A 26,107-nucleotide genomic window follows, 5' to 3' on the forward strand; every position below is an offset into this window, starting at 1 on the left:
TTAGGTGAGGGGTCCCTTAGGGTGGCACAACCCATGCTGTAGCCGTTAGGGACTTCCCTGGTCACAGGGCCCTTGGTACCACTGGTACCTTTTACAATGGACTTATCTGTGTGCCAGGGTTGTGCCAATTGTGGAAACAATAGTACATTTTTGGTGAAAGATCACTGGTGTTGGGGCCTGGTTAGCAGGTTCCCAGCACACTTCTCAGTCAAGTCAGCATCAATATCAGGCAAACGTTGGGGGGGGAGGATGGGGGGGGGGGGGTTAGAACTGCAACAGGGGGGCATTTTCATACACCATGGCAATAATAAAACCAAAATATATGAGTTACAAACCACAAAGTCAATGGTAAGCAACAGGCGGAATGCATACCTAGAACAACTTTCTGAATGTCCCCAAAATGTCTTTAGCAAACCAAACAGCTGCACCGTCTGGTAGGCTGCAACCTAAAAAGCTCTGGGGTCAAGTGCATTTCCCAGACCCAGATATACTCATTGTACATGAGGGGGGAGGTGCTGGGGTTTACTAGGAGGAATGACTTGTGCCAAAGTATCCATCCATAATCTAGCACGTTCATTCTGCTCAGAGGCTTTTCACATCACACTGAACAAGCCAGTCAAAAAACTCAATCAGAAGTTGCTGAGTTTCATAATGGATAGACTGCATAGGCATGAGAAGGGGCAAAACCTAATCATTCAGACCATGTTAGGGGCTAATTCGGGTACAGCAAAGTGGCTGGTGGGGGGGGGGGGAGCATTTTCACCAATAACTTCAACACCTGTGCAGAAAACAAGAACAACATGACAGTATAACAACAGAGCCTTCCAGATCAACCACTGATAACACTTATTTTTTGACTTATGGGGGTGTGGTCAAAATGAACCACAAAGGATCCCTTGGCAGAGATAGTGCAGCTAAGCACTTCCCGATTTTTGTCCTATACAACTTATGTAGTTTTAGCCATATATGCCACAGGTTGGAGCGGCTATGAAAAATATAAATTTTAGTAAGTTAAGTAGGCAAAAGAAGATGGCGATTAGATCTTGAAAAGTAATAAACCCTGAAAATGACAATGCCTGATCCAAACTCCATCAGGGCAATGAGTACTGTAACCAGCTCACTACAATGATTTTTGTCACCTACTCATCTAGCATCTGTTAAATAATCTTAGAAAAGATAAATTAATATACCATGGAGTAAGAAAAGGTCAAATTTAGCTTCTCTTTAAAAAAAAAAAAATTTGAGTGGATTTTCGAATCACATTTGCTTCAATGCTAATTTAAACCGGCCAGGGCTTACCATTTCGAATGTGTTCCTGCTGCTCTTTGTCCTGAACTGGAGGCTGCTGCTGGGTGCCCTGATTCCCAACATTAACAGGTGAATGATGCCCAACACCATAAGGAATAGGAGATCCCCGTCCATGCGCTTGTAATAAGTTCATGTTGTATGCCATCGCAGCTGGATGAGTCACAAGTCGAGGATCTACAGTAAACCTATTCTGATAGCCAGCCCATGGTACCTACACAAAACCAAGAACAAAACATTTAATAAACAAACCCATAAACAAACTGTCTTTCTCAAGCACTGTCAATAAAAATGCTGGTATTCTAAAAGTGATTACAACTAGGACAATCTATGACTGTCAAATACGTGCACTCTACAAAAACAGCAGCACATACATTTCCAAAGACGAAATGGCAAGAAGCTTTTGGCACAACCTAACAAAGTTACTAATGATCTAACTTTATTTAGACAACTTAAGTCATGACACAAGTTCTAAAACAGACCTATTGCAAGGTAAAATAAGGTGAAAAGTATCAGCAAACCCTACCAAAGCCTGTACCAAATTAAAAAGCTCATCTGCGTTTAATGGACTCCTGTCTTTTTAATGGCAGCTTTCTAGAAATCGAATATTCAAATAAGGCTTCTGTGTAATCATGAGCTAATCATCATTTGAGATTTGTAAACTAAAAATGAATTCAACAGGAGCACCAAAAAAAACACTCCAGTGGCTCGGTAGCATTTTGCAGACACCAGCAACTAAATAAAATGAAATACTAAAAGATGGAGAGTGGTATGGAGCAAGTCAAGGGAGTGAGCACAGAGGGGTAAGGAAACTAGAGAGTAAGTACACTTGGAGGAAACAAATGTAGCCAAATTCAAAAAAAGAATGGGGGAACAGCAGACAACAGTGAAAGCAGAAAGATAGCAGGAAGGCATGGTAAGGAGAACAAGCGGATAAGGAAGACAGCAATAGAAACAGTGGGTGGATACAACTCATATAAACAGAGGCAATGTAAAGCAGCAACATTTTGTGGGGTGTTAGAGAAGAAAGACATCCAATCAAGTGCAAGAACAGCTTAAGCCGACCATAGCCGTCTCTATGTACAGAGAGCTAAAGCTATCTGTTTCTGAGACCTATAAAATAAGTCTTGATACTAAAAAATGAGTGCTAGTGTCCAGTATCTGCAACCACGTGAACAAATTACGCACTGGCAGCCTTGTTACAACCCCATCAACAACGGAAGAACAACTGCACACTTTTTATGCTGTTTTATTTCAGGCAAACAAAACTCCAGGAAGAAACCCGGATTCTTAATCTCATTAGCCTGATAAACGTTAGTGACATGGCTAAATCACTAGGTCAACTGCAGAAATGTTGTGTTCTCTTTACCCTGATGAGCCACTGACACACCTGTTCTTGGAACATAGCCAATCAGTCAGCCAGCTGTTCCAAGAGTTGTAAAATTGAATTGTAATGCAGCAGAAACAAAATACAATGCACAAAGTAAATGTATCACTAGGGTGATTACTTTGTGCATTACCCTACTCCATGTATGACGTATATTAGATTGTCTTGGTTTGAGGAGTCCAGGTTCTAGGTCTCAAAAGCTTTGTTGTCTATGGAGTGGTAAGGAGATGTGTTCTCACCCAAGGCAATGTGGGTATTGCCCCAGTCAGGCAGTACCCTACTCCGCCCTGATTGTTGCAGTACCACAGGGCTGTAGTGTTGCCCATGAACACTTGCATTACTTTCCCTTTGAGAGAGGGAAGAAATGCTTTCAACGCAAGCCTGATCACCCAGGGCTAGAGGAGACTGATATGAAGCCCAAACTCCACCAGAGACAAGAGGCCTCTGATCTCCACCTCTCACATGTGGATGCCCCATCCCAGAAGTGATACGTCTGTCACTATGGATAAATCTGTTTAGGGAGAGGGATCTGCCGTTGACCCAATGTTGATTCGAAAGCCACCACTGTAGGTCTTTCACAGACCTCTCTGAGATCTGGACCATGGTTGAGAGATTCCCCTGATGCTGTACCCACTAGAACTTCAGGTCCCACGGCAGAGCCCGCATATGCCTTCTGGCACGTGTCACTAGCAGGACGCAGGAGGCCATGAGGCCCAGCAGCCTCAGAGTCAGTCTCGCCAAAATCCAAGATAGAGGCTGAAAGATTGGAATCATACCCTGAATATCCTGGACTCACTTTTCGGGAGGATAGGCCAGAAACTGCACTGTGTCCAGAACAGCTCCAATGAAAGGGACGGTCTGAGAGGGAGTCAGGTGTGACTTCAGCACGTTTATCGTGAACCCCAGCGTGTGCAGGAGGTTTGCCGTAGTCTGAAGGTGGAAGAAAACTTTCTGGATAGAGTCCACCTTCAACAACCAGTTGTTGAGGTTGAGGAAGACTGAAACTCCCAACCTGCACAGATGAGTTGCAACCACCGCCATCACTTTCATGAACACCCGAGGGGCACTGTTAAGGCCTAAAGGGAGCACGGTAAATTGAAAGTACTCTGACCTACCACGCATCGTAGGTAACTTCTGTGGGCAGGCAGGATCGGAATATGGAAATAAGCATCCTACAAGTCCAACGCTACCATCGGGTCTCCTGGGTCCAAGGTAGATAGAACCTGAGCCAGGGTAAGCATTTTGAATTTCTCCTTCTTCAGGAAGAGATTGAGGGCCTGAAGGTATAGGATAGGACGTATGCCCTTGTCCTTTCTGGGCAACAGAAAGTACCGGGAATAACAACCACAACCTACTTGTGGCGCAGCGATCCTCTCTATGGCTGTCTTGGGCAAGAGAGCCCCGACTTCCTGACGGAGAAGTGCCAAATGATCCTCTGGGAAACAGCTGAATGATGGAGGCATGGCTGGTGGGGCAGAGTCAAAGGGGAGGGAGTAGCCCCTTCGAACAATCTGCAAAACCCACCTGTCCATACTGATGGATTCCTAGTAGGGCAGATGAAGGCGAATGGACCAGAGTGAGAGGAAGGACTAGGATGGTTTGGAGGCTGCAGCAGGGGCAGGGGTGGACTGGGCTGACCTCTGGTTTCCTGTCAAATGACCACATGGGATTCCGCATCCCCGGCCATGCAGCGGCTGAACATCATGGGTGGCACGGTGGCTGGGAAAGGGACGCAAGAGGGATCCCCTCCCGTGGCCACGAAAGGGGTGAAAGGCGGACTGTTGGGGACAAGGGGCAGTGGAAAGGTTGAGGGATCGAACCGTAACTTGGGAGTCCTTAAACATCTCCAGTGCTGAGTCTGCCTTGTCTCTAAAGAGACGGGAATCCCTCAAAGGCCATGTCCATTAGAGTCTGTCGGACATCCCATGGGAAACCAGATGTACATAACCAGGTGTGGCGCCTCAAGGCCACCGTCATCGCAACTGATCTACCTAGAGAGTTGGTCGTGTTCAGCTCACATTGGATAGCAACTTTGCCGCATAACTCCCATCAATGACAGCTTGGGAGACAATAGCACAGGCCTCTTCCGGTATCTGTGGCAGAACGTGCGCGGCCGTATCCCACAGAGAGTGAGTATAATGGCCCAAAAGGCATGCGGTGTTTACTGACCGCAGCACAACACTGGAAGAAAAAAACATCTTCTCCCCAAATTGTTCCAGCCTTTCTGATTCCCGATCCGGGGGGTGTGGAAGGGAATGCGCCCGAAGATGAGGATGCCTGGATGACAAGGCTCTCAAGTGTGGGGTGTTTGGACAGGAACTTAGGGTCGTTAGGGGCGGGCCGATGGCGGCGTGCGGTTGTCCTGTTTACGGGAGCCCCTGTCTTGGGTTTGGCTCATGTACCCAAAAGGACATCTGTGAGAGCTTCACTAAATAGAAGGGGCACAGATGTGAAGGCCCTTGGTTGAACCACCTCCATCAGGAGATTAGACCTGACATGAACAGTAGGCAGCTCAAGGCCGAGGACCTGAGCCACCCTACTGACCACGATGGAATAAGTTGCTCCCTCTGCCGTAGCCACAGTGGGAGGGGACAGTATGCCAGCGTCTCGAGAGGTATCTAGACCACTGGCCTCGCCAAACTCCTGTGCTCAGTCCAAGTTAGGGTCATCCTGGTATTCATAATGGTCCAGAGACCCCTCCATTCCTTCCCTGAATTAGAACCCATAAGAATAAGGGTCAGAACCCAACCTGGGGTCAATAGGCTCCATCGAAGGAGGTGGCAGCAGCAGCTCATGCAGGTCCGACTCAGACGTCGGGGATCAGGATTGGGTTGACGTTGATGGTGGGAGTGCCACCGACGTCGGCAGCGTTGACAATCTAACCGGCGCCAGGGAAGGTCTTGATGGTACGATCCGAGAGCTCATCCAGAGAGGACTTTGGTGGTCGGAGCAGAACCCAAAGGCCCCCCAACCAAACCCCTTGGGCACGAAGGCGCCGGAGCGTGGTCGGACTTCCCAAAAATGAGGCGCCTGGTCTCATAAAATGCCTTTAATTGGGCAAGGGTTGCCTTGGCTCCCGGAAACTCGGGAGGCGTGGAGCGGACCCAAAAGCAGGCTCCAGAGATGGAGGCTCTGAGCATCGACGCTCCTCCCGCGTCGCATTAGCTGAGCAACGGGGTGAAGTCGAAGGATGACCGGATTTCTTCAACTTCTTCTTCTTCTTCTTACCTTGACCCGAAGACTTTGAAGAAGACGTGTGGTGGTGGCTCCACGACTGGTCTCGAGAACTTACCCTTGAGTGAGACCGGGATCTATACGGAGTCGAGCACTGGGTCCCAATAAGCTTGAGGGACCACTCCCTCAAGGCCTTCAGGTGCATGGCCTGGCACTCGGAGCACGACTTTGCATCATGGTAACGCTCCAGGCACCACAAACAGACCAGATGCGGATCCGTCACCTACATCATGCAGTGACAGTCCACGCACGGTTTGAAGCCAGTCTTCCAGGACATCCCTCAATGCACCAAAAACCTCACAAAAAGTTGACAAAAGAGTTGAAGTTGGTCAAAAAGAGACCAAGGGTAGCTCTCTCCTGAGCAGCGCGAGGCGCATAAAGAAAAGAACTGACGTCACTGCGCTGAGGCGGCGTCATCATGGCGACTACAACGCCAACGACACCCGTGGAGTCGACCGTGGCCACCTATAGACGCACAAGGGTATTGCTCTAAAGAGAAAATCTCCGGATCCAGTCTGACATCCGGGGGAAAATTCTAAGGTAAGGAATCTGCAACTAAAAGTCTCTATCAGATGTGCTCATTACCTATCACAAGCTACATATAGCGTTTGTGGGCAGGCAGGATGGGAATGTGAAAGTAGGTATCCTGCAAGTCCCAACGCTAACAATCCAGTCTCTAGGGTCTGGGGCAGATAGGACCTGAGCCAGAGTGAACTTTTTGAACTCCTCCTTTCTGAGGAAGAAATTGAGGGACCACAGGTCAAAGATAGGGCGGAGACCCTAATCCTTTTTTGGGCACCAGAAAGTAGTGGGAATAACAACCACAACCTACTTCTGTTACAGGGACCGTCTCTATGAGTCTTTTGGCCTAAAGAGCAGTAACTTCCTCGTGGCAAAGCGCCAACTGATCCTCTGTCATTCGATTGTAGGATGGTGGAATGGCCGGAAGGATAGTCTCAAAGGGGAGGGACTACTTGCAAAACCCACCTGTCCATTGTGATGGATTCCCATTGGGCCAGCTGATGGTGAATCCTGCCACCAACTGGTCCCCAATGCAGCAACGGTCTAGGAAGGTTTGGAGGCTGCAGCGGGGGACTAGGCCCTACGATGGCTCCCTAATCCACTGGGAAGTTGGAACCTGCATCCACAGCCACGTAGAGGCTGGGCAGCAAGTGTGGCACGGTGGCTGGAGGGAAATGGAAGCAGTTGGACACCCCTTCCGTAGCCAAGAAAGGGGTGAAAAGCAGACTGAGGGGGGCGAGGAGCAGCTGCGATGCCAAGGGACTGAGCCATATCCCAGAATTCCTTAAAGCGCTTGAGTGATGAGAGCACTTTGTCTCTGAAGAGACGGAGGGCATGTTCATAAGCAATTGCTGGACATCCCCCGAAAAGCCAGACGTCCTCATCCAAGCGTGGCACCTCAAGGCCACCGTCGACGCAACCGATCTATGTAGTGAGTCAGTTGTGTCCAGCCCACATCGAATTGTGAACTTAGCTGCATCTCTCCTTTCAGCAACTGCATGGGAGAGAATGGCCCAGACCTTCTCCAGGACCTGTGGCAGCAACTGCACTACCATATCCCATTAAGTACGGGAATAGCGGACCAAAAGGCATGTTGTGTTCATGGACTGCAATGTCAGACTAGAGGAAGAGAACATTTCTTCCAAAGTTGGTCCAGTCTTTTTTGATTCCCTGTCTGGGGGTGCGGAAGGGAATGCACCAAAAGAGGAAGAAGCCCGGATGACCAAACTCTCAGATGTAGGATGTTGTCACAGGAATTTAGGGTTGTTAGGCGCAGGCGATGGCAGCGGGTGATTGTCCTGTTGACAGGAGCCACTGTGCTGGGTTTACACCACATCCCCAGCAGGATATCAATAATTGTATGGGGTTCAGACGTAGAAGCACCTCAGTCAGGAGGTTAGTACCAACAGCTATGGAAGGCAGCTTGAGGCCCAGCACCTCAGCTCCTCTTCTCATCATCACTTAATATGAGGCTCTCTCTTCTGTAGTCACGGCAGGGGGAGAAAGCCTGCCAGCGTCATGGGAGGTATCAAGACCACTAGCTTTGTAACATTCCTGAGCCCAGTCCATTTCAGGATCTTCTAGCTGGAATTCTAAAGGGTCCAACAACACCTCCATACTCTCACTGTACTCATACCCATAAGCATAAGGGTCAGGATCCAATCTAGGGAACAAAGTCTCCATCTAAGATGGGAACAAGCAACGTTGTACCGGCTCCAGATCGGAGTCAGGAATTAGTATGAGATCGATGTCGATCATGGGCCTAATAGGAGTCGGAAGCGTCAACGTCCTTACTGGCGCCGGGGAAGGTCACAATGGCACGACCGGTGCCGGCATCGATCAGGTAACAGATTCTGGGGTACCCCCTGGAGCTGAAGCCACTTGTGTGGAACCTGAAGAGGACCCTCCAACCTCACTGAGACCGAAGGCATCACAGGAGGGTCGGACTGCCCAAAAATGAGGCGTATTTCCTCGCAAAACTCTCTTGAGATGGGCAGGGGTGGCTCTGGGAAATTCTGGGAGGCACGAAGCCGACCCAGAAGCAGGCAACAAGGACAGAGGCCTAGTGTGTTAACGCTCCTCCTGCATTGCATCGTCCAAGCAACAGGGCAAAGTTGAAGAACGTTTGTCCTTCTTCGACTTCCTCTTTTTGTGACCCCAATGTCCACAAGATTTTGAGTGGGACAAGGATGAGCGGTGACGGCTCCGCAAACGGTCCTGTGACCTTCGTCTTGAACAAAACTGGGAGCGACGTGGAGCCGAGCACTGTGTCATGATGAGCTTTAGGGACAGCTCCCTCAAAGCCTTCGGGTTCATGGCCCAGCACTTGGAGCACGACTTCGTGGTCCCACTCTAGAAACCACAAGCACACAAGGTGCGGATCCGTCACCGACATCATGCAGTGACACGAGTCACATGGCTTGAATCCGGTCTTGCAGGAAGACATCTCTACGCACCAAGTAGGTCAAACAAATTTGACAAAAGGTTGAAAAGTCAGTCAAAAGGCGACTAAGGGTAGCTCATCTCCAGATCTGCACATAGGGTGGACGGAAAGAAACTAACCTTCATCTGCACGATGTGGTATTGCCTATATATGACCGCAACGTCATCACAGTAACCACAATGCCAACAATGGACATGGAGTTGATAAATGCCACCTGATGGCACACAAGGATACTGCTCAAAGAAAAATCTCTGGATTCAGTCTGACACTTGGGGGGACATTTTAAGGTAAGGAATCTGTAATTAGCTACAAACCTCTATTAGATATGCAGTTTTACTTATAAAACTATATAAAACAGAAACAGTGTGGAAATTGGGTTTCAGGAAAAATGTATCTCTTGCACATTACCAAGTAAAGTGTTCTCATCTGTTTTGATCCTGTTAAAATCTTTGTTTTCAACACACTTCAGAATTAGAAAAAAGTGCTTTCCTAACTGCTGCTGCATTTTCAAATATTTTTAAAGTGAATTTACTAGCCATTTAAATGTTGTGTGTTAGGAAAACAACTGAAATCATACAGCCTTTCATTTCATACTACCTGTACCGCAGCCAGAAAGCCATTAAAAAAAATCCTCTAATTTTGCAGTCATAAAAGTAAAAGTCAACACCAATCCCCAGGATAAAATAAGCAGTAATTTGTAAGAAGACATTTGACCTCTTTCTTTGAACGCACAGCAAAAGTGACAAAATAAGATTAAAAGGCATCGTAATTGCTTAGTCACTTTCTGAACAAACAGAACACCTGTTCTTTCCAAGCTCAAGCTCTTATTAGAATGGGCTAGTAGGCTAGTGGTGAAACAGTTCACCATGATAAAACCTAACTTACGATAGTGAGTGGGCATGTAAAATTTTAAAGGCCTGTCTTGTTGTTACATGTGAGCGCCTCAAACTTCTATTGATACATGTTTTGTCAAGATTATTCTGTTTCTGAAAGGTTGGAAAGGAATACCTGCTATGAGGTTTGAAGGGAACTGTCAATAAGCGACATCTTTCTATCATAGTTACCCCTAGTTTTTGCCTGATGTCAGTATGTGGAGAAGTGTGGCACAATGGTTAGAGAGGCAGACCCTGATGCAGAGATTTGGCCCAGGACCAGGGTTCAATCCCCACCTTGGTGGGTCTTGGGCTCAATTCCCTTGGACCAGATAATTGTTGCCTCAGTGCCTAATCTAATTACTGGGTCCCATTCTGTAACTCTGAGCAATAGCTTGCTTAATCTCCACAACGGCCCTCACAGCGCTTGGATGCCTGGCTTCACCTTGGGGGTTGCCCAGGAGTGGGTGCCTCACAGGGAAAAGCCAGGAGGGGTTCCACAGTGGTATGCGTACAGCGCCTTGAGACCCTAACAGGTGAGTAGTGCGCTAATCAAGTGCAAAGTTTTTACGTTTTACGTTTATGTTCAGATTGTAGTTCACTGGGATCGTGCTAACCAGGACCCTCTAAATTTAGTTGCTGATAAACCTTTTACACCTGCAATTGGCATACTGGTACACCTAAGTAAGTCCCTAGTATATGGTACTTGGGTATCCAGTGCATTGGTACACCAGGGATCCCACAGGGGCTGCAGCATGTATTGTGCCACCCATGGGGGCCCATGCAAACTGTGTATGCAGGTCTGCCATTGGGTGCATGCACCCTTTCATCATAGATATAAGGCTTGCCTTAAATCCCAGTCACTGCACTTAGACACTGAAAGTCATCCCTTTGGTAGGCCCTTCTGCCCAAATGCAGGGTGCACGTCCCTAGGTGTGAGGGTACTTCTGCATGAGAAGGTTATCCCTACAGACCCCAGACTCAATTTCCTAGAATCTAAGTACAGGGATGCCAGCTTAAGGTATGTGGTGGACACCGGTCAACACGAGTGGTCCAACTACATAATGGCTTCTCCGAACCTAGGCATGTTTAGTATCAAACATATTGGAATCATGCAACTACACTGATTCCAATGTTAGTTGCATGATACCATGTACTTTGGGGGTTGCCTAGAGGATTCCCCGGTTCTATCTGTGCAGCATTACGGGGTCTAGCTGCCGGCACACGCTGCTGCTGACCCCAGACACTGTTCTGCCCTCCTGCTGGCACACCTGGTTCAGGCCGGCGAGGCAGAACAAAGGATTTCCTGCAAAGGAGAGGTGTGACCACTTCCCCCTGTGTATTAGGTGTCTAAGGGCTGGGGTGGGGTGTTCTCTGAGCACCACCAGACTGCTTTGAAGGGCCCATTTGGTGCGTAATGCGGTTTGCACCAGTTCAGGAACCGCTGGTTTCCGCTCTAGCATGAAACTGCACAAAGAAGAGGGGAGTGACCACCTCCCTATCCAGCTCCTTCCCTAGGGAGGTGCACAGAACTCTGCCAGATGACCATTTGATTCTCCCATCTTGGAAACAAGATGGGCAGAGGCCCCTGGGGGAATTTGACTGGTTAGGCCAGGTAGATGGCGTCCCTGACTCCCTCTGATAGGTGGGCCACTTCAGAGAGTGACCAACCCCCTTTTAGGGTTACTTAAGGGCTACCTCGTGGGTGGGTCCACAGATTCGTCAAGCAAGACTCTCCAAAGAACTCTCTGCAAGACATCTTCTGTTCCTGGCCTCTGGAACCGCTGCTGGTCTGTTTTGAAACCGAAACAGTTCTGCTTCTGATGGGAAGGCTCTCATTGCAACAATGTTTCTCCAGATTCTGCAACATCCAAAGCTCTGCATCCTCTAGGGTCAAAAGGACTGTGGACCTGGAAGCATGAAAGAATCTTCCTTTGAGTGAAGGAGTCATTCCCCTGCATCAGTAGGAACCCCAAGACAACATCGACCAGTGGTGGTCTGCTATTCCACGAACATCGAAAGGCTCTGCTTCATGGGTGGTGAAGTCTGTGGCTTCCTCTGGGTCCTGCTTGTCTTCCAACCAGCTTGGGTAACTGGGCCCCAGCTCCAGCCACTGGGCTGGTACCCTGTACACCGCGACTGTTGCACTTGCAAATGCTTCTTGGCTCTTTCTCTAGGAGATCGTCAGGCACCAAGAAGCTTCGGCCTCCAGCACTCTGAAACTCCAAGATCTGCCCCTGTCCTGCAACTCCTGCGACGTGGGGCTTCTGTTTTGTTGTGCTGCTGAGGCCTCCTTGTGGCTCCCTGTGTCCATCACCTGTGGGTCACTCATGGGAGCCAAAGACTTCAGTTGGCCTTCCTGCGTGCTGAAGGCCAGCTCTAACTCCCTTTCAAGGGTAGAGTCTCCTGGACCTTGGTGGTCCTCTAAACTCTGCAAATACCTCTTGAGCTTCTGCTTGCATTTGCCAGTGCTTGTTGGTGACCTGGGTGGTCACTGACCATCCTGCAATCTTGCAACCATCAAATGACATCTCGAAGGTGACTCCCAGGATCTTCTGCAGCTCCTGGACCCCGCAGCTGGACTTCTACCTCCACCAAATTGCAGGAACTTCACCTCTAGGCGGGTGGTCTTTGCCACCTGCACCACCTGGGCACCTCCAAGGGTGTTGGACTCTGTCCCCTTCCTTTTCAGGTCCTCCACTTCCGAAATTTGTCCCTGAGTTCCATCGGCCTGGTCCACGGGCCGTGACAGCAGCTGGTCAATCCAAGGCAGCCACTGACTACAGAGAGAGTCCTTTCTCCCCTCTGCATCTGGGTCCCCCGGTGCAGGAACTCCTGTCTTATGGGAATTTACAGGTGGGGGCACTCGCCAATCTTCCTCTTGTCTGTTGGTTTCCTCGGGGGTCCACTGGGAAGGGACCTGAATCACACAAACTCCAACCACTACTCTCTCTGCTAATCTATGCGACGACTGGGTGGGTAACTACCTTGCACCTGGTCGCTGGGGACACTTACCTCTGGTGTAATCATTTACCCCTAGCTAACTACCACACTTACCTTGGTTTGGGTCACTATTTCGCATCACACTTTCTTAGAATATGGTTTGGCCCCCTATAGGGCCCTGTATATTTTATGCTATTTCTGTTCGTTATTTTGTGTATATATTGTGTGTTGTTATCTCCAAAAGGAGATATACCAATGCTCGTCTAGTAGTAGTGCTGCAATAAAGAACCCTTTATTTCTGTGTGGTTCTTTCTTGTGGATGAGTTACTCTCTGACTACTGTGGTAGTGCAAGGGCTTTACATGTCTCCTGGATACGTTTCAGCTTCTTGTCTCAGCTACCCACAGAGAGCTTTTGCTAGCTGGACACCTATTAACTACTACTAAGGGTTACCTGGACTCAGTATAGGATGGTACACCATAAACTGAACCACATTGGTGGTTCAGCGAGGGATAAGACACTTACATTGCTTTACCACTTGGTCAGCAGTGATTTTCCATGAGAAAGATCACTACTAACATTTGGTTACACCCTACACTAGTAACTTCAGAATAGGTAGGGGCATCACATACACTACTCTAATACCATGTCTTTAGTAGAGAACACTGATCAGACTCAGGAATCTCAGTATGGGGGGCTCAGGTACTAGGAACTTAGGTCCTTGTGATCAATTAGAAATTTAAAGGCAGGTAGTAACCCTATCAAAGCTATTCTCTTAGATTTACTTATTCAGGATGACCTTCAGAATCTTGATAGTGAAAGAGAACACAATGAGGAGGGTGAACCTCCAGTGATGGAAAAGGAGGTACCAGGTAGTTCCTCTGACCTCACTGGGCAAGGCAATGAGGATTCTGGTGAGAACCTTGAACTTGCAGGAAGCTGTGTTGGTAGCACAAGAGAGGGTCATAGTAGGAGGCCCATTTTTTTCCCTAGGGTTGGTAAAAAGAGTACCTAGGAGCGTATTCGCCCATCCTCACTGTCCCTTGCCTCCGCCTCTGCTGTTGGCATTATCCACTCTAGCTCAGATGAGGGATCCAAAGATAGGTGGTTCAGTTTGCTGAGACTTGAGCAGGCCAAACTTAAGTTGAAACAGCAGCAGCTGGCTCTAGAGAGAGGGGTCCTAGAGATCGAAAGGGAAAGAAAGAATTTGAGGACAGAACCCCATGGTGGCAGCATAAGAGAGTCCAGGGAAGACACCTTTGATTCCAGAAATATCAGCAGGACAGTCCCTCCTTACAAGTCTGGGGAAGACATCCGTAAGTTGATCACTGCTTTAGAGAGGGCCTGTAAAGAACAGAAGGTCCCTCAGGGGCATTGGATAGCTATCCTGTGGCTCTCCTTTTCAGATAAAGGCAGAGACAAAATTTTGACTGCGAGGGAGGGAGATGGGCTTTAAAGAGGCTCTGATTGATGAGTTTGGGCTCACAGCTGAGGAGTATAAGGATAAGTTCCGAGAAACTCAGAAGGAGTCCCAGGAGTCATACCAAGACTGGGTAGATTTTATGGACTGTTCAATTAAGGCTCTGAAAGGCTGGTTACATGGTAGTAATGTGCATGGCTACGAAGGGCTGTACAATCTTAACATGAGAGAGCACATCCTTAATAAGTATGTGTCTGAAAAGTTGCAGCAGTACCAGGTGGCCTCAGATCTGACCTAGTCCCAAGAATTGGGAAAAAGGCAGACACAAATGAGTTCGCACCAGGGTGAGAAAGAAATCTCACAGTGGGGGTGACCACAAGAAGAAGAATTCTAAGAACCAGGAGAAAGATTAGGAAAAGTCAACTGAAAAGAATAAAGTCTTCATCTTGCCCACAAAATTCTTCTAGGGTTGTGTCCAAATCCCCCAGGTCCTCTTCCAAAAAGAAACCTTGGTGCTTCCTGTGTAGGGAAAAGGTCATAGGAAAGGTGAAAGCACTTGCCCAAAAAAAGCACTAAGAGTACTACTACCTCTCCTCCTAGTGCCCCTAGCAATAGCACTGGTGGTAGTACTTCAACGAAGGGTGTAGCTGGGATCAACTTGGGGAGTGCAGTGGACTGTGGCCTACTCAGAGAAACCACTGAGGCTGTCTTAGTATCAGAGGGTGGCACTGAACTTGCGGAATGTGGTGTAACCTATACATTCACCACTTCACATCATCCACAGGGAAATGGGTTAGTTGTGAGATTCAACAAATCCCTAAAAGGTATGATTATGTGTACGAAGCTGACTCTGTGCACACTATATCTCATGTTGATATAGTATATACAGAGTCCAGGGGTTCCCCAAGAGGCTTGACAGAGGCAATACTAGATAATACTAATGCTCTATTTGTGGTAGTGTGGTCCAGCAGTTAGGCTTATCGGAGGGTAGTGTTAAGCATTTGTTGTACATACACAAGCAATACGTGAAAACACACACTCAATGGCTTATCTCCAGGCCAATAGGTTTTTATATAGAAAAATATTATTTTGTTAATTTATTTTTAGAACCACAACATTCATTTAGGAGGTAAATACATTAAATGAATGGTTCTTTGCATAGTAATAGTTGAGACTTTGAATAGATTCAATATTGTACAGAGTTTTCATTAAAATGGCAAAACTGTATTTTAAAAGTGGACACACTGCAATTTTCAACAGTTCCTGGGGGAGGTAAGTACACAACAGTTTCAGAGGTAAGTACCACACTTATGGCTTCAATCTCCTGAATATAGGTAGTCAATCATTGGGGGTTCAAGGCAACCCCAAACACCCAGCAAGACAGGGCTGGTCAGGTGCACAGATCAAACAGCAGCCAAAATAACGTGGGCGACTATGGAGATAGGAGGTACCCTGGTTCCAGTCTGCTGGCAGGTAAGTACCCGCGTTCTCGAAGGGCAGACCAGGGGGCTTTGGAGGAGTACTAGAGGGGCCTCAAGTAGGCACAAAAACTACACCCTCAGCAGCATGGGGGCGGTCGGGTGCAGTGTGCCAACAGGGCATTGGGTTCTTATCAGAACTCTATGGCGGTACCTGGGGGTCACTTAGGTGCTGCAGGCAGGGCACAGGTGGGCCTCTCGGGCAAGCCACCGACTGGGCAAGGGTGAGGGCTGCCTGCTGGTCTTTGCTGCACCGGTGGTTGGGTTCTCATGGGCCTGGGGACTGCAGGTGCAGTGCTTCTTCCAGGCGTCCAATATCTTCGTCCCGGGCAGTTGCGGTCAGGAGGGTCCTTGGGATTCCCTCTCCAGGAGTCGTCGTGGGGGTGCAGGGAGGTCGGCCCACAGTGGACATTTTATCTGAGTCCCCTGGGGGTGCTCTCTGTATAGTTGGTTTCTCTGGGCACGGGCCCGGGGGAGTCTGGTGCAGTGTGTTGGGGACTCTCCCTTTTGGAGTGAGGTGGGAGTCCCTTTAAAGATGTTTTTTTCTTTCTTGGTTGGACAGGTCCGCTGTCCACGGGAGTTCTTGATCCTTCTTGGGTGCAGGGCAGTCCTCCGAGTCAGCAGGGGTTGCTGGGCCCGCAGGATGTCGCTGTGGTGCAGGTTCTCTGAAGTTGGAGACAGGCCGGTAGGACTGGGGCCAAAGCAGTTGTCGTCTTCCCTCTTCTCAGCGGGGTTTTTCCAAGTCAGCAGTCCTTCTTCTTTGTAGGTCGCTAGGAATCTAAAATCCTGGGTTCAGGGTCACCCCTAAATATTGACTTCAGGGGTGTGTTAGGATCCCAGGGCAGTAGCCAACGGCTACTGTCCTTGAGGGGGGGCTACACCCTCTTTGTGATCCCTCCCTTTGGGTAGGGGATCACATCCTTATCCCTATTGGGCTAAATCCTCCAAAACAAGATGGAGGATTTTCCAGGGAGGGGGGTCACTGGTGGAACTGGCTGAGGGTGGAGACTCTTCCTTGTTTTTCTCATTATCTCCCCAGACTTGCTGCCAAAAGTGGGGGCTGTGTCAGGGGGGCGGGCATCTCCACTAGCTGAAGTGCCCTGGGGCGCTGTAACACCAGGCTTGAGCATTTGAGGCTCACCACCAGGTGTTACAGTTCCTGTAGGGGGAGGAGTGAAGCACCTCCACCCAGGACAGGATTTGTTCCTGGTAACAGAGTGCACTAAGGCACTAACCCCATGTGGCCAGAAACTTGTCTGGAAGTGGCAGGCTGGCAGAGACTGGTCAGCCTAGCACTAGCAGTTGTGCTGGCATGCAGGGGCATCTCTAAGATGCCCTCTGTGTGCATTTTTCAATAAATCCCACACTGGCATCAGGGTGGGTTTATTGTGCTGAGAAGTTTGATACCAAACTTCTCAGTGTAGCCATTATGGAACTGTGGAGTTCGTTTTTGACAAACTCCCAGACCATATTCTCAGTATGGCTACCCTGCACTGTAGGGACATAGTGCTCATGCAGCTATGCCCTCACCTGTGGTATATTGCACCCTGCCTTAGGGCTGTAAGGCCTGCTAGAGTGGTGACTGACCTATGGCACAGGCAGTGGGTTGTGGGCATGGCACCCTGAGGGGAGTGCCATGTCGACTTAGTCTTTTTCTCCCCACCAGCGCACACACACAAGCTGTGAGGCAGTGTGCATGTGCTGAGTGAAGGGTCCCTAGGGTGACATAATACATGCTGCAGCCCTTAGAGACCTTCCCTGGTGACAGGCCCCTTGGTACCAGGGGTACCTTTTACAAGGGACTTAACTGTGTGCCAGAGCTGTGACAATTGTGGAAACAAAGGTACAGTTTTAGAGAAAGAATGCTGGTGCTGGGGCCTGGTTAGCAGGGTCCCAGCACACTTCCAATCAAAGCTGGCATCAACACTAGGCACAAAGTGGGGACGGACCATGCCAACAGTGGCATTTTCCTACATTATGGGACTCTCAGACAAACTGAGGAGAAGATTGGATGTCCTATTACCTTGCCTTCTTTTTGCCTACAGAGAGGTTCCACAGAAGGGGGTGGGTTACAGTCCATTTGAACTTCTGTTTGGACATCCAGTTAGGGGTTCTCTTGCTCTTGTGAAGGAGGGTTGGGAGCAACCTCTCAAACCTCCTAAACAGGACATAGTTGACTATGTACTAGGCCTGCACTTTCACATGGCAGAGTACATTAAGAAGACTTCCAAAAATCTTGAGGCCAGCCAAGAACTTTAAAGGCTGTGGCATGGCCAAAAAGCTGTACTGACTATTTACTAGCCAGGACAGAAAGTGTGGGTCTTAGAGTCTGTAACCCCAAGGACACTCCAAGACAAGTGGAGTGGCCCCCACGCAATAGTAGAGCAGAAAGGTGAGGTCACCTATGTTTGACCAGGGCACTCCAAGAAGCCTCCACAGGGGGCTTCTGTGAACCGTTTTAAGCCTTACTATGACAGGGCTGACATGAGCTTGCTCATGGCCACAGATAAAGCACAGGAGCCAGAGAGTGACCCTCTACCTGACCATCTCTCCCACAGCCCTGTTGATGGTTCAGTGGATGGGGTAGTCTTTGCAGATTGCCTCTCTAAACAACAACAAGCTGACTGCAGACACGTTCTCAGTCAGTTTTCAGAACTATTTTCCCTGGCCCTTAGTTAGACCACCTGGTGGGCCCATGATGTGCACACAGGCGATAGTCTGCCTGTGAAGAGTAAAATCCACAGGCAGCCTGACTATGTCAAGAGACTGCATCAGGGCAGAAGTCCCAAAGATGCTGGTTTTGGAGGTGATTGAGCATCAACCAGCCCTTGGGCTAGCCCAGTAGTCCTTGTGCCAATACCTCACGCCCAGGGTGGAAGGAGGGAAATTAGGTTTTGTGGATACTATAGAGGCCTTAATGCAGTCACTATGACTGATGCCCATCCAGTTCCTAGGGTAGATGAGCTGACTGATACTCTGACTTGAGTCAAGTACCTCAGCACTTTTGAACTGACAGCAGGCTATTGGCAGATCAAACTAACTGATGCTGTCAAGCCTACAACAGCATTTTCCACTCCTGATGGGCATTAGCACTTCACAGGGAAGCCCTTTGGTCTGGAAAATGCACCTGCCACAATCCAATGGAAGGTGAACCAAGTTCTGACAGACCTGGAAGACTTTAGTGCAGCATATCTAGATAACAGTGCTGTCTTTAGCGCCATCATGCAGGTCCAGCTCAAGAGTGTAGTTGAGGAATTGAAAAAGGCAGGCCTCACTATCAAGGCTATAAAATGCTAGATACGGCAGAGTAAAGTTATTTACTTGGGTCACCCGGCGGGTGGAGGGAAAGATCAACCCCAGCAGAACAAATTCAAAACCATCATGGATTCAGATGCGCCAATTACCCAGACCCAGGTCAGAGCTTTTCTGGGCCTGATTTGGTACTACAGGAGGTCTGTACAAGGGTAGGGTTCCATTGTATCCCCCCTGAATGATCTCACTCAAAAAGATGCCTAAAAAGGTACAGTGGACAGTTAGCTGTCAAGATGCCTTTAATGCCCTGAAAAAGGCCATGTAATCAGTTCCAATTCTCAAAAGCCCAGACTATTCCAAACAATTAATTATCCAGACTGATGCTTCAGAGATAGGAATAGGAGCAGTGCTATCACAACTAAATGAAGAGGGCCAGGATAAACCTGTGGCTTTTATCAGCAGAAGGTTGACCCCAGAGAAAAGCGTTGGTCAGCCATTGAGAGAGAGGCCTTTGCTGTGGTCTGGGGCCTTGAAGAAGTTGAAGCCATACCTGTTTGGCACTCACTTCATTGTTCAAAACAACCACAACCCTCTCCTCTGACTTAAGTAGATGAAAGGTGAGAACCTAAAACTTTTGAGGTGGTCCATTTTTTTTCAAATTTTCAGTGGAACATAGACCTGGGAGTAACCATGCCAATGCAGATCAGATGGACTCTCCAGATATTTCCACTTAGATAATGAAGACTCAACTGAGCAAGGGTAGTCTCATTAGCTTTCATTTGGGAGGGGGTTAGGTAGGAAGTGTTATCGTTTTAGCATAGTTACCCCCACTTTTGCCTGATGTTGGTGTGTTTAAACTGTAGTTCACTGGGATCCTGCTACTCAGGACACCAGAGTCTGTGCTCTCTCCTCTAAATGTGGCTGCTGATAAACATTTTACACCCACAATTGGCATACTGGTAAACCTATGTAAGTCCCTATTATATGGCACTTTGGTACCCAGGGCACTAGTACACTAGGGGTCCCCCATGGGCTGCAGCATGTATTGTGCCACCCATGGGGGCCCATGCAGACTGTGTCTGCAGGTCTGCCATTGCAGCCTGCGTGAAATAGTGCATGCACCCTTTTACCACAGATATAAGGTCACTGGTTGCTGCACTTAGACACTGTAAGTCACCCATCTAGTAGGCCCATCAGCCCAAGGACTGGGTGCATGTCTCTAAGTGTGAGGGTACCCCTCCATTAGCAGGGTGCCCCTAAAGACCCCACACTCCAATACCTTGGCTTTGTAAGTTTAGATGAATGTTGTAAATATAAATGCAGAATTATTGGTGTTGTTAAAATACTTGTTTCATTGCAACAAGTTATTTTAGTTCCCTTGAAAATATAAAACCTTGTTTTAGCATTGCTTACTATTTGAATTTTTTAGTCAAGGCTTCTAAATAAATCAACACAATGTCAGTGAGACTGTTATCTTAATTTCTGTTATTGGTTTTAAACAATGAATGTATTACAAACTATAAGTAAGCGAAACGCTCAAGGCGCTTTGTTATTGATTCTCGATTCTGAAAATGTTCTACAATGGTCAAATCGAGTATATACTTTGGAATAAAGTATTATAATAAGATACATATGAAGTTTGAACCAGGAACTTCAGACAGAGTCATGCAGTAACTGCAAAACACCATTCCCTGCTGATGGACACAGAGAAGGCACATTAAGTCCTATGGCAGGATTGTATGAAGCCTCAATGCAATTTGGCCAGTGAGAGATGAACAGCACCTGCTGGTTCTTTCCATTGCTTCTATTGTTCAGAAAAGGTATGCGGGTGTACACCATCTATGAGACTCGAGATGCCCCATTTTGGTTCTACATTTAGCTTAGTTAATTATCCCACAAACTATTACGGTGAAGGTTCTTAGAGCTGACCATTACCAACTATACATCTTACTCAGATAATGCTCAGTGGATTGCTGTCTAGTGTGTTCACTGTCTCCCATAAACACGCTACGTCCTTGGTGCCGGAGGGTCTAGAGAACTCTTTACTGGCTTATGTTCCTGAAGGTCCAGAAAACATATCAGCACAACTAGTTGGTGTCATGCTGTTCCACACTGACAATTCCAGGCCAGTGCAGAATCAGTGCTATGTATGTGCGCCATCTCTACACGCTGACATCAGTTTCTTTCTGGTGTTTTTCAGCACCTTCGGGCACACAGCACAAACAATTCGGTAGTACCAGTGCACAGATTACTAATATGGGTCATTTTTAGATGTTAAAAGAGGCCACTCCACAGAATAGTAGATGGGTGTACAGTGAAGAATCTATGTTTGCACAGTATCCATAGAAAGAGTCTTATCAAATGTAACTAATGTGTTATTCTGATGGATACTTGAATCACAGTTTTCTCACCTTAGAAAGTCATCAAAGAAATACCTCTCCAAGTTGGAAGGCATGTAGAGTGCACTCGGACAAAACTATTTTACAGGACTGAGTGGACAAAATGTGCTCTCTGCCAAACCTGGATGTCAATGCACCAGTTATTTGTGGAAATGTGTGCACGGATATCCATGTCAGCAGACGTCAACGATAGGAGCTCTGCATACCAACACAGTAGAAACAGCCTTCATACAGGTGGAACAGGCTCTCAGACACTCCAGGGACTGCTTTTTGCCAGTGCTTAACAGATGTTAATGCAGAGAGCTAGCTACCTCATAGGGGTCCTTCCCTTTTCTTGGCTCCGGAAAAACCAGCACAAAGTTTATCTTTCACATGGAGGTCCTCAGGAGGATCAATTTTAAAGTTAAAAGCCCTTTTTAAGTCCAGCCAATAAAGCATCTCCTGTTTGAGGAGTGAGAATGGGCAAAGAACAAAGGCAGGGTGAGATTTTACAACATGGGAAGGAGTCATGACTAAGTAAGAAGCCCACATGTGTTCTCAGAACAAGTGGAAAAAAGTTGGTGTAGGGCCTGAATCTCACTCATACAACAAACGTAAGTAATCACAATGAGGAAGATAGTGTTCAAAGTTAAAAGACGCAGCAAGCAGCAATACATTGTCTTAAAGAAAAGTTAAGAACAGATTAAGGTTCCACTGTGGTATTGCAGAATGTGGTTTAGGAGGGAACATGTGCATCAAGCTTTTTATAAACCTCACAACAGGCGATTTAAACAAGGGCAGTTGAACAAACATAAAAAGGACAAAAGGGCCAACAAATAACCTTTAATTGTGCCCACTGCATTCCCATGGTGGGCCAAAGACTGAAGAAATGAATATCTAATAGCTTGCATTGTAAAGAGTCAATCTTGTGGTTACCTCTCCAAGCTACAAGGTCCATCGCCTGACAAAAATGGACATTGCCTTTGTGGAAGGTCACTTAGTAGTGAGAATGACATCTACTACTTCTGGTGGCAGGCCATCATAGTCAACAACCGCCACTCAATTGCCATGCATGGAGGTGCAGATTGCATAGATTCAGGAGGAAGACCATCAAAGGAATGTTCATGTCCAGAAGCTCCAGGTACCATACTCTCCTGGCCCAACCAGAACTACTAGAATGGCTTGGGCCCAGTCGTTCTTAATCTTTTTCAGAATTGGAGGCAGAGACAGGGAGTTGTACATGAGATCTGAGTTCCGTTCCAGCTGGAAAGCTTCTCTTAGTGAGTGTTCTTGCATAAACTCCAACACAAAAAACTTTTGACACTCTATGTTCTTGATGTTGGCAGAAAGACCTAGCCAAAGTTCTGCCCATAAATGGAATGTAGCCTCATTCGTGATCTGCCATGTGCCGTCTGCTGAGCTCATGCATTCAAAGATTCTGCCAGATGGTTTGCGCTCAGGAAGATGCTCTAACACTCCAACCAGTTCCATGGGCACAGTGTCTCCTGGCATGGGGCCCAGAAAACCACTCAAGATGATATGGAGCGGGCCGCATCCCGTCTCCTGCCGGAGGACCCCATGCAAGCAGGTAAGTCGGGTTCGCTGACAGGAGAGGGGGGAATTAGGGGGTGGTGTGTGCGTGTGTGGGGGTGTTTTGTGTGTGTGTGTGTGTGTGTGTGGGGGGGGGGGTTTGTGTCTGTTTTTGTATGTGTGCATGCAGATGTGAGTCGCGTTGAATGAGTGCGTGAATGACTGAATGTGAGTGTACGTGTATGTCGTGTGTTGTGAATGCATGTGTGTGACAATGTATGTTGGTGTGTTGCGGTGTGTGGGTATTTATGTGTGCATGCGTGGGAACTGTGGATGCAATGGTACAGTTTAAGGAAAGAACGCAGGTGCTGGTGCCTGGTTAGCAGGATCCCAGCACACACTCAGTGAAGTTAGCATCAAATACTAGGCAAAGTGTGTGTGTGTGTGTGGGGGGGGAAGAGGAGTAACCATGCCAAAAGGAGCCCTTTCCTACAATCGATATCAGCATCAACAAAGGACAGACTAGTATAGGCCATGCAGCAAGGGTGGAAGTGTTTACCGGAGTTAGAATGGGGACTGAAATGGGTAAAAAAAAAAAAAAGGGGGGAGGGGGGTGGCGGTGGTCAGAAGGGACAGAGGATGGATCCGCTGGCAGTAACGTAACCTAACTGAGGGCCCCTGTGGATCCTTAGAGCCTGAAAGCATGCCAGAGTTGCCAGAAGATTGCAGCATAGCCTCCTGAAAGGCATAAGTTTACTGCAGCATCACCAATGAAATTCCGGGATGCACAGGGATCAATGTTAGACTCCGCTCTGCAACACGAGATATGGAATGGTAACAATGAATGTGATCACATGTGCATGGAGCTGTTACAAGCCACCAGTCAACTGGACCTAAACCAATAAATAGAGCTGGATAAACTGGCATTACACTGAAAAAGTCCTAGAATTATAAGAGCTAATAGCTATAAAGATAAGAGCGCGAGAAGGTGTCAGTCACACAGGAAATCCTAAAGGGTGTCTGAGGATAAACATACTGCAATGCTAATGAGGATTCTCAGAGACTGTCATTACTTATTGTAAAAATAATATTTAAATATGCATATATCTCAATTTGCTTAACATGTGGACCTACAAACATCAATGTAGTGCACTTCTGCCGTGAAGTTAGTTATACATTTAGACTGTAGCACCAGTCAAGACCCACTTCATTCAATGTAAGGAGCTGAATCTATTGACTGTGGACTCCATACTGCTTACTGCCCTGAAAGTGATTGAGGAAAGAGCAACCCCTGCATGCTGACATCTGTTCTTTTCTTTCTGTGCCTTCTGATGTGGATCTGGAGCTCTGCTTCTAACTTAGTTGGCTTCCAATGAGTCCTGAAAATCAAAGAAAATCCACATTGCTAGGGAACAATATGCCCTCCGAACACTGCAGGTTTCAAACCATGCCACAACTGAAGACCTGCATTGGGTGGGTCTTTGGTGCTTGCACTGTTGGGAGATTAGTTTAGCGTTTTTACACAGGCACAATATTTAGCTCTGGTCCTGAGGCCCATTTACCCGGTTACATTTCGTGTTTATTGCTTTTATTATTTTAGTGACGCTTCATTTTAGTGTATACGTTTTTTATTCCTTTTATCAGTTGTCCTTCCTTAAAAAACTGTTTTTCATTTCTTAGCACAACATTTCTCATGTTGTGCTGAACCCAAGCCTACTCACGGTGATTACCTGGGTCTTGGGAATCCAAAGGGAACACTGCCAACCTTACATGGAAAATACGTATTTTCATGTCAGGACAAGTTCTTAGAATAACAGATATGTTAATATCAAACATCATACTGTCCACAACATCTCAGAGGGGATGTTCCAACCAGTTTGCCACCCTGTGATGCACGTCATCGCAGTTTCTGCCGAAACCTTTTGGTTCCTCTTCATCTAAATGGGAGGACTCCCAGCAGACTAACAGACCTCTTCGAACCTCAGCGCAGGTATGGAGACTGGTTTCCTTCCCTGGACCAGAAGGGTAGATAAGGGCTAACAATGCTACGTGCTCTCATGTAGGAACTCAGTAGTGTATTTAGGAATACCAGCCACATTAATAAGACAGCACGGTGGGACAATTCTTGTGTTTCACTCTGGTGATTATCTCTGTCCTGACATGGTTTTTCATTATCCTTATAATCGCCATTCATGCCCTTCTACATAGAATGTAGCTGCTTCAATAAATAAATGAGGGGTCTGAGTGTCATGCAAAAGGTTGCCACAAATCACTTCTACCCTCTGGAACTTGTGGGGTGCAGCTAGCCTGCCGGAAGGGGTTTGGCTGACAGCTGTCACACGTTGTGGGATTAGACTCAGTCCCCCACGATCGGTGGTGCTGCTGCCCAAAAATCCAGCAGTCTTGTTACCAAAGCGAGAGTCTACAACAGAACTCTGACCACAACTTAAAGATACAGATGTGCCATCATGCACCCAAAGGCTATCTGGGACAGAGAAGGGAAGCAGCACGTTGCTGCTTGTTCAAGTAGTAGAGGGACTCTCACAACTCCTTCCTCTGCTCCAAGTTAAGGGTGCGATTCACTGCTGAGTCCGCTCCCACGAGAGGTAAAGCTTTGCAGCTGAAGTCCTCCGGGAAGGAAAAACTGAAGTACGAATGCAAACCAGGATTTAACCTAGCCCCAATACTCAATCTATCGACAATTATTTTTGTAGCAGCATTATGTCATGACGAGTCAGGACACTGATGAGTTGATGGTATGTGTAGCTGCCACAAACAAACCTTTCCTCATCTTGTACGAAATCTTCAGCCTCAGTGGCTTTCATAGTCAATGGCACATCATGTTCTAGACCATGTCGTTTTGTATGGCCTGTTGCCTAAAATTCAGAACCTGTTGGAACTTCATCATGCTCATGCAAGCCTACCCAACATAATGTGTTACTGAGCTTTAAAACCATCAAGTAGTACAGCAGTTGTGTGAGGCTGAGAAATTTGTGAGGCTCAGAAACAAATGGCTAACAGGCCTGTCATTCAAGAGAATGTTTGAAAGCGCCTCAGTCTGTGGGAAACTGTCCTATTCTGAATTGACTTGCTATTGGGGAACTAATGTAGACAAGGAACAGCTGATCATAAACGTGACATTCTCAAGTACTGCTGATGTAGAAACTGAAAGATGACGTCTCAATTTCTTCTTGGTAGGATGCAAAGGCAGACAAAACAATGCTAAGATGATAGATTGTCTGATGTGGAATAGATTTATTTTTTAAATGTGTTATCTTCTGAGGATTTCAGTATCTGGAACTACAAATAGTCTGTGAATTAACAGAGAAGATATACATAAAGCC

General features: G+C 47.4%; 1 protein-coding gene across 8 annotated transcripts in view; it reads right to left on the reverse strand.

The window, feature by feature from the left end:
* The window catches only part of HELZ (helicase with zinc finger), a 1,413,339-nt gene that overhangs the window by 290,455 nt on the left and 1,096,777 nt on the right, over positions 1-26,107 (reverse strand). For all 8 annotated transcript variants that reach the window (XM_069199901.1, XM_069199892.1, XM_069199898.1 and 5 more), the window contains one exon: positions 1,300-1,519. In XM_069199901.1, the coding sequence (XP_069056002.1) occupies positions 1,300-1,519 (220 nt within the window). The remainder of the gene's footprint in view (positions 1-1,299; positions 1,520-26,107) is intronic.

This window comes from Pleurodeles waltl, chromosome 7 (assembly GCF_031143425.1).
Source record: "Pleurodeles waltl isolate 20211129_DDA chromosome 7, aPleWal1.hap1.20221129, whole genome shotgun sequence".
In the NCBI taxonomy this organism is placed as follows: domain Eukaryota; kingdom Metazoa; phylum Chordata; class Amphibia; order Caudata; family Salamandridae; genus Pleurodeles; species Pleurodeles waltl.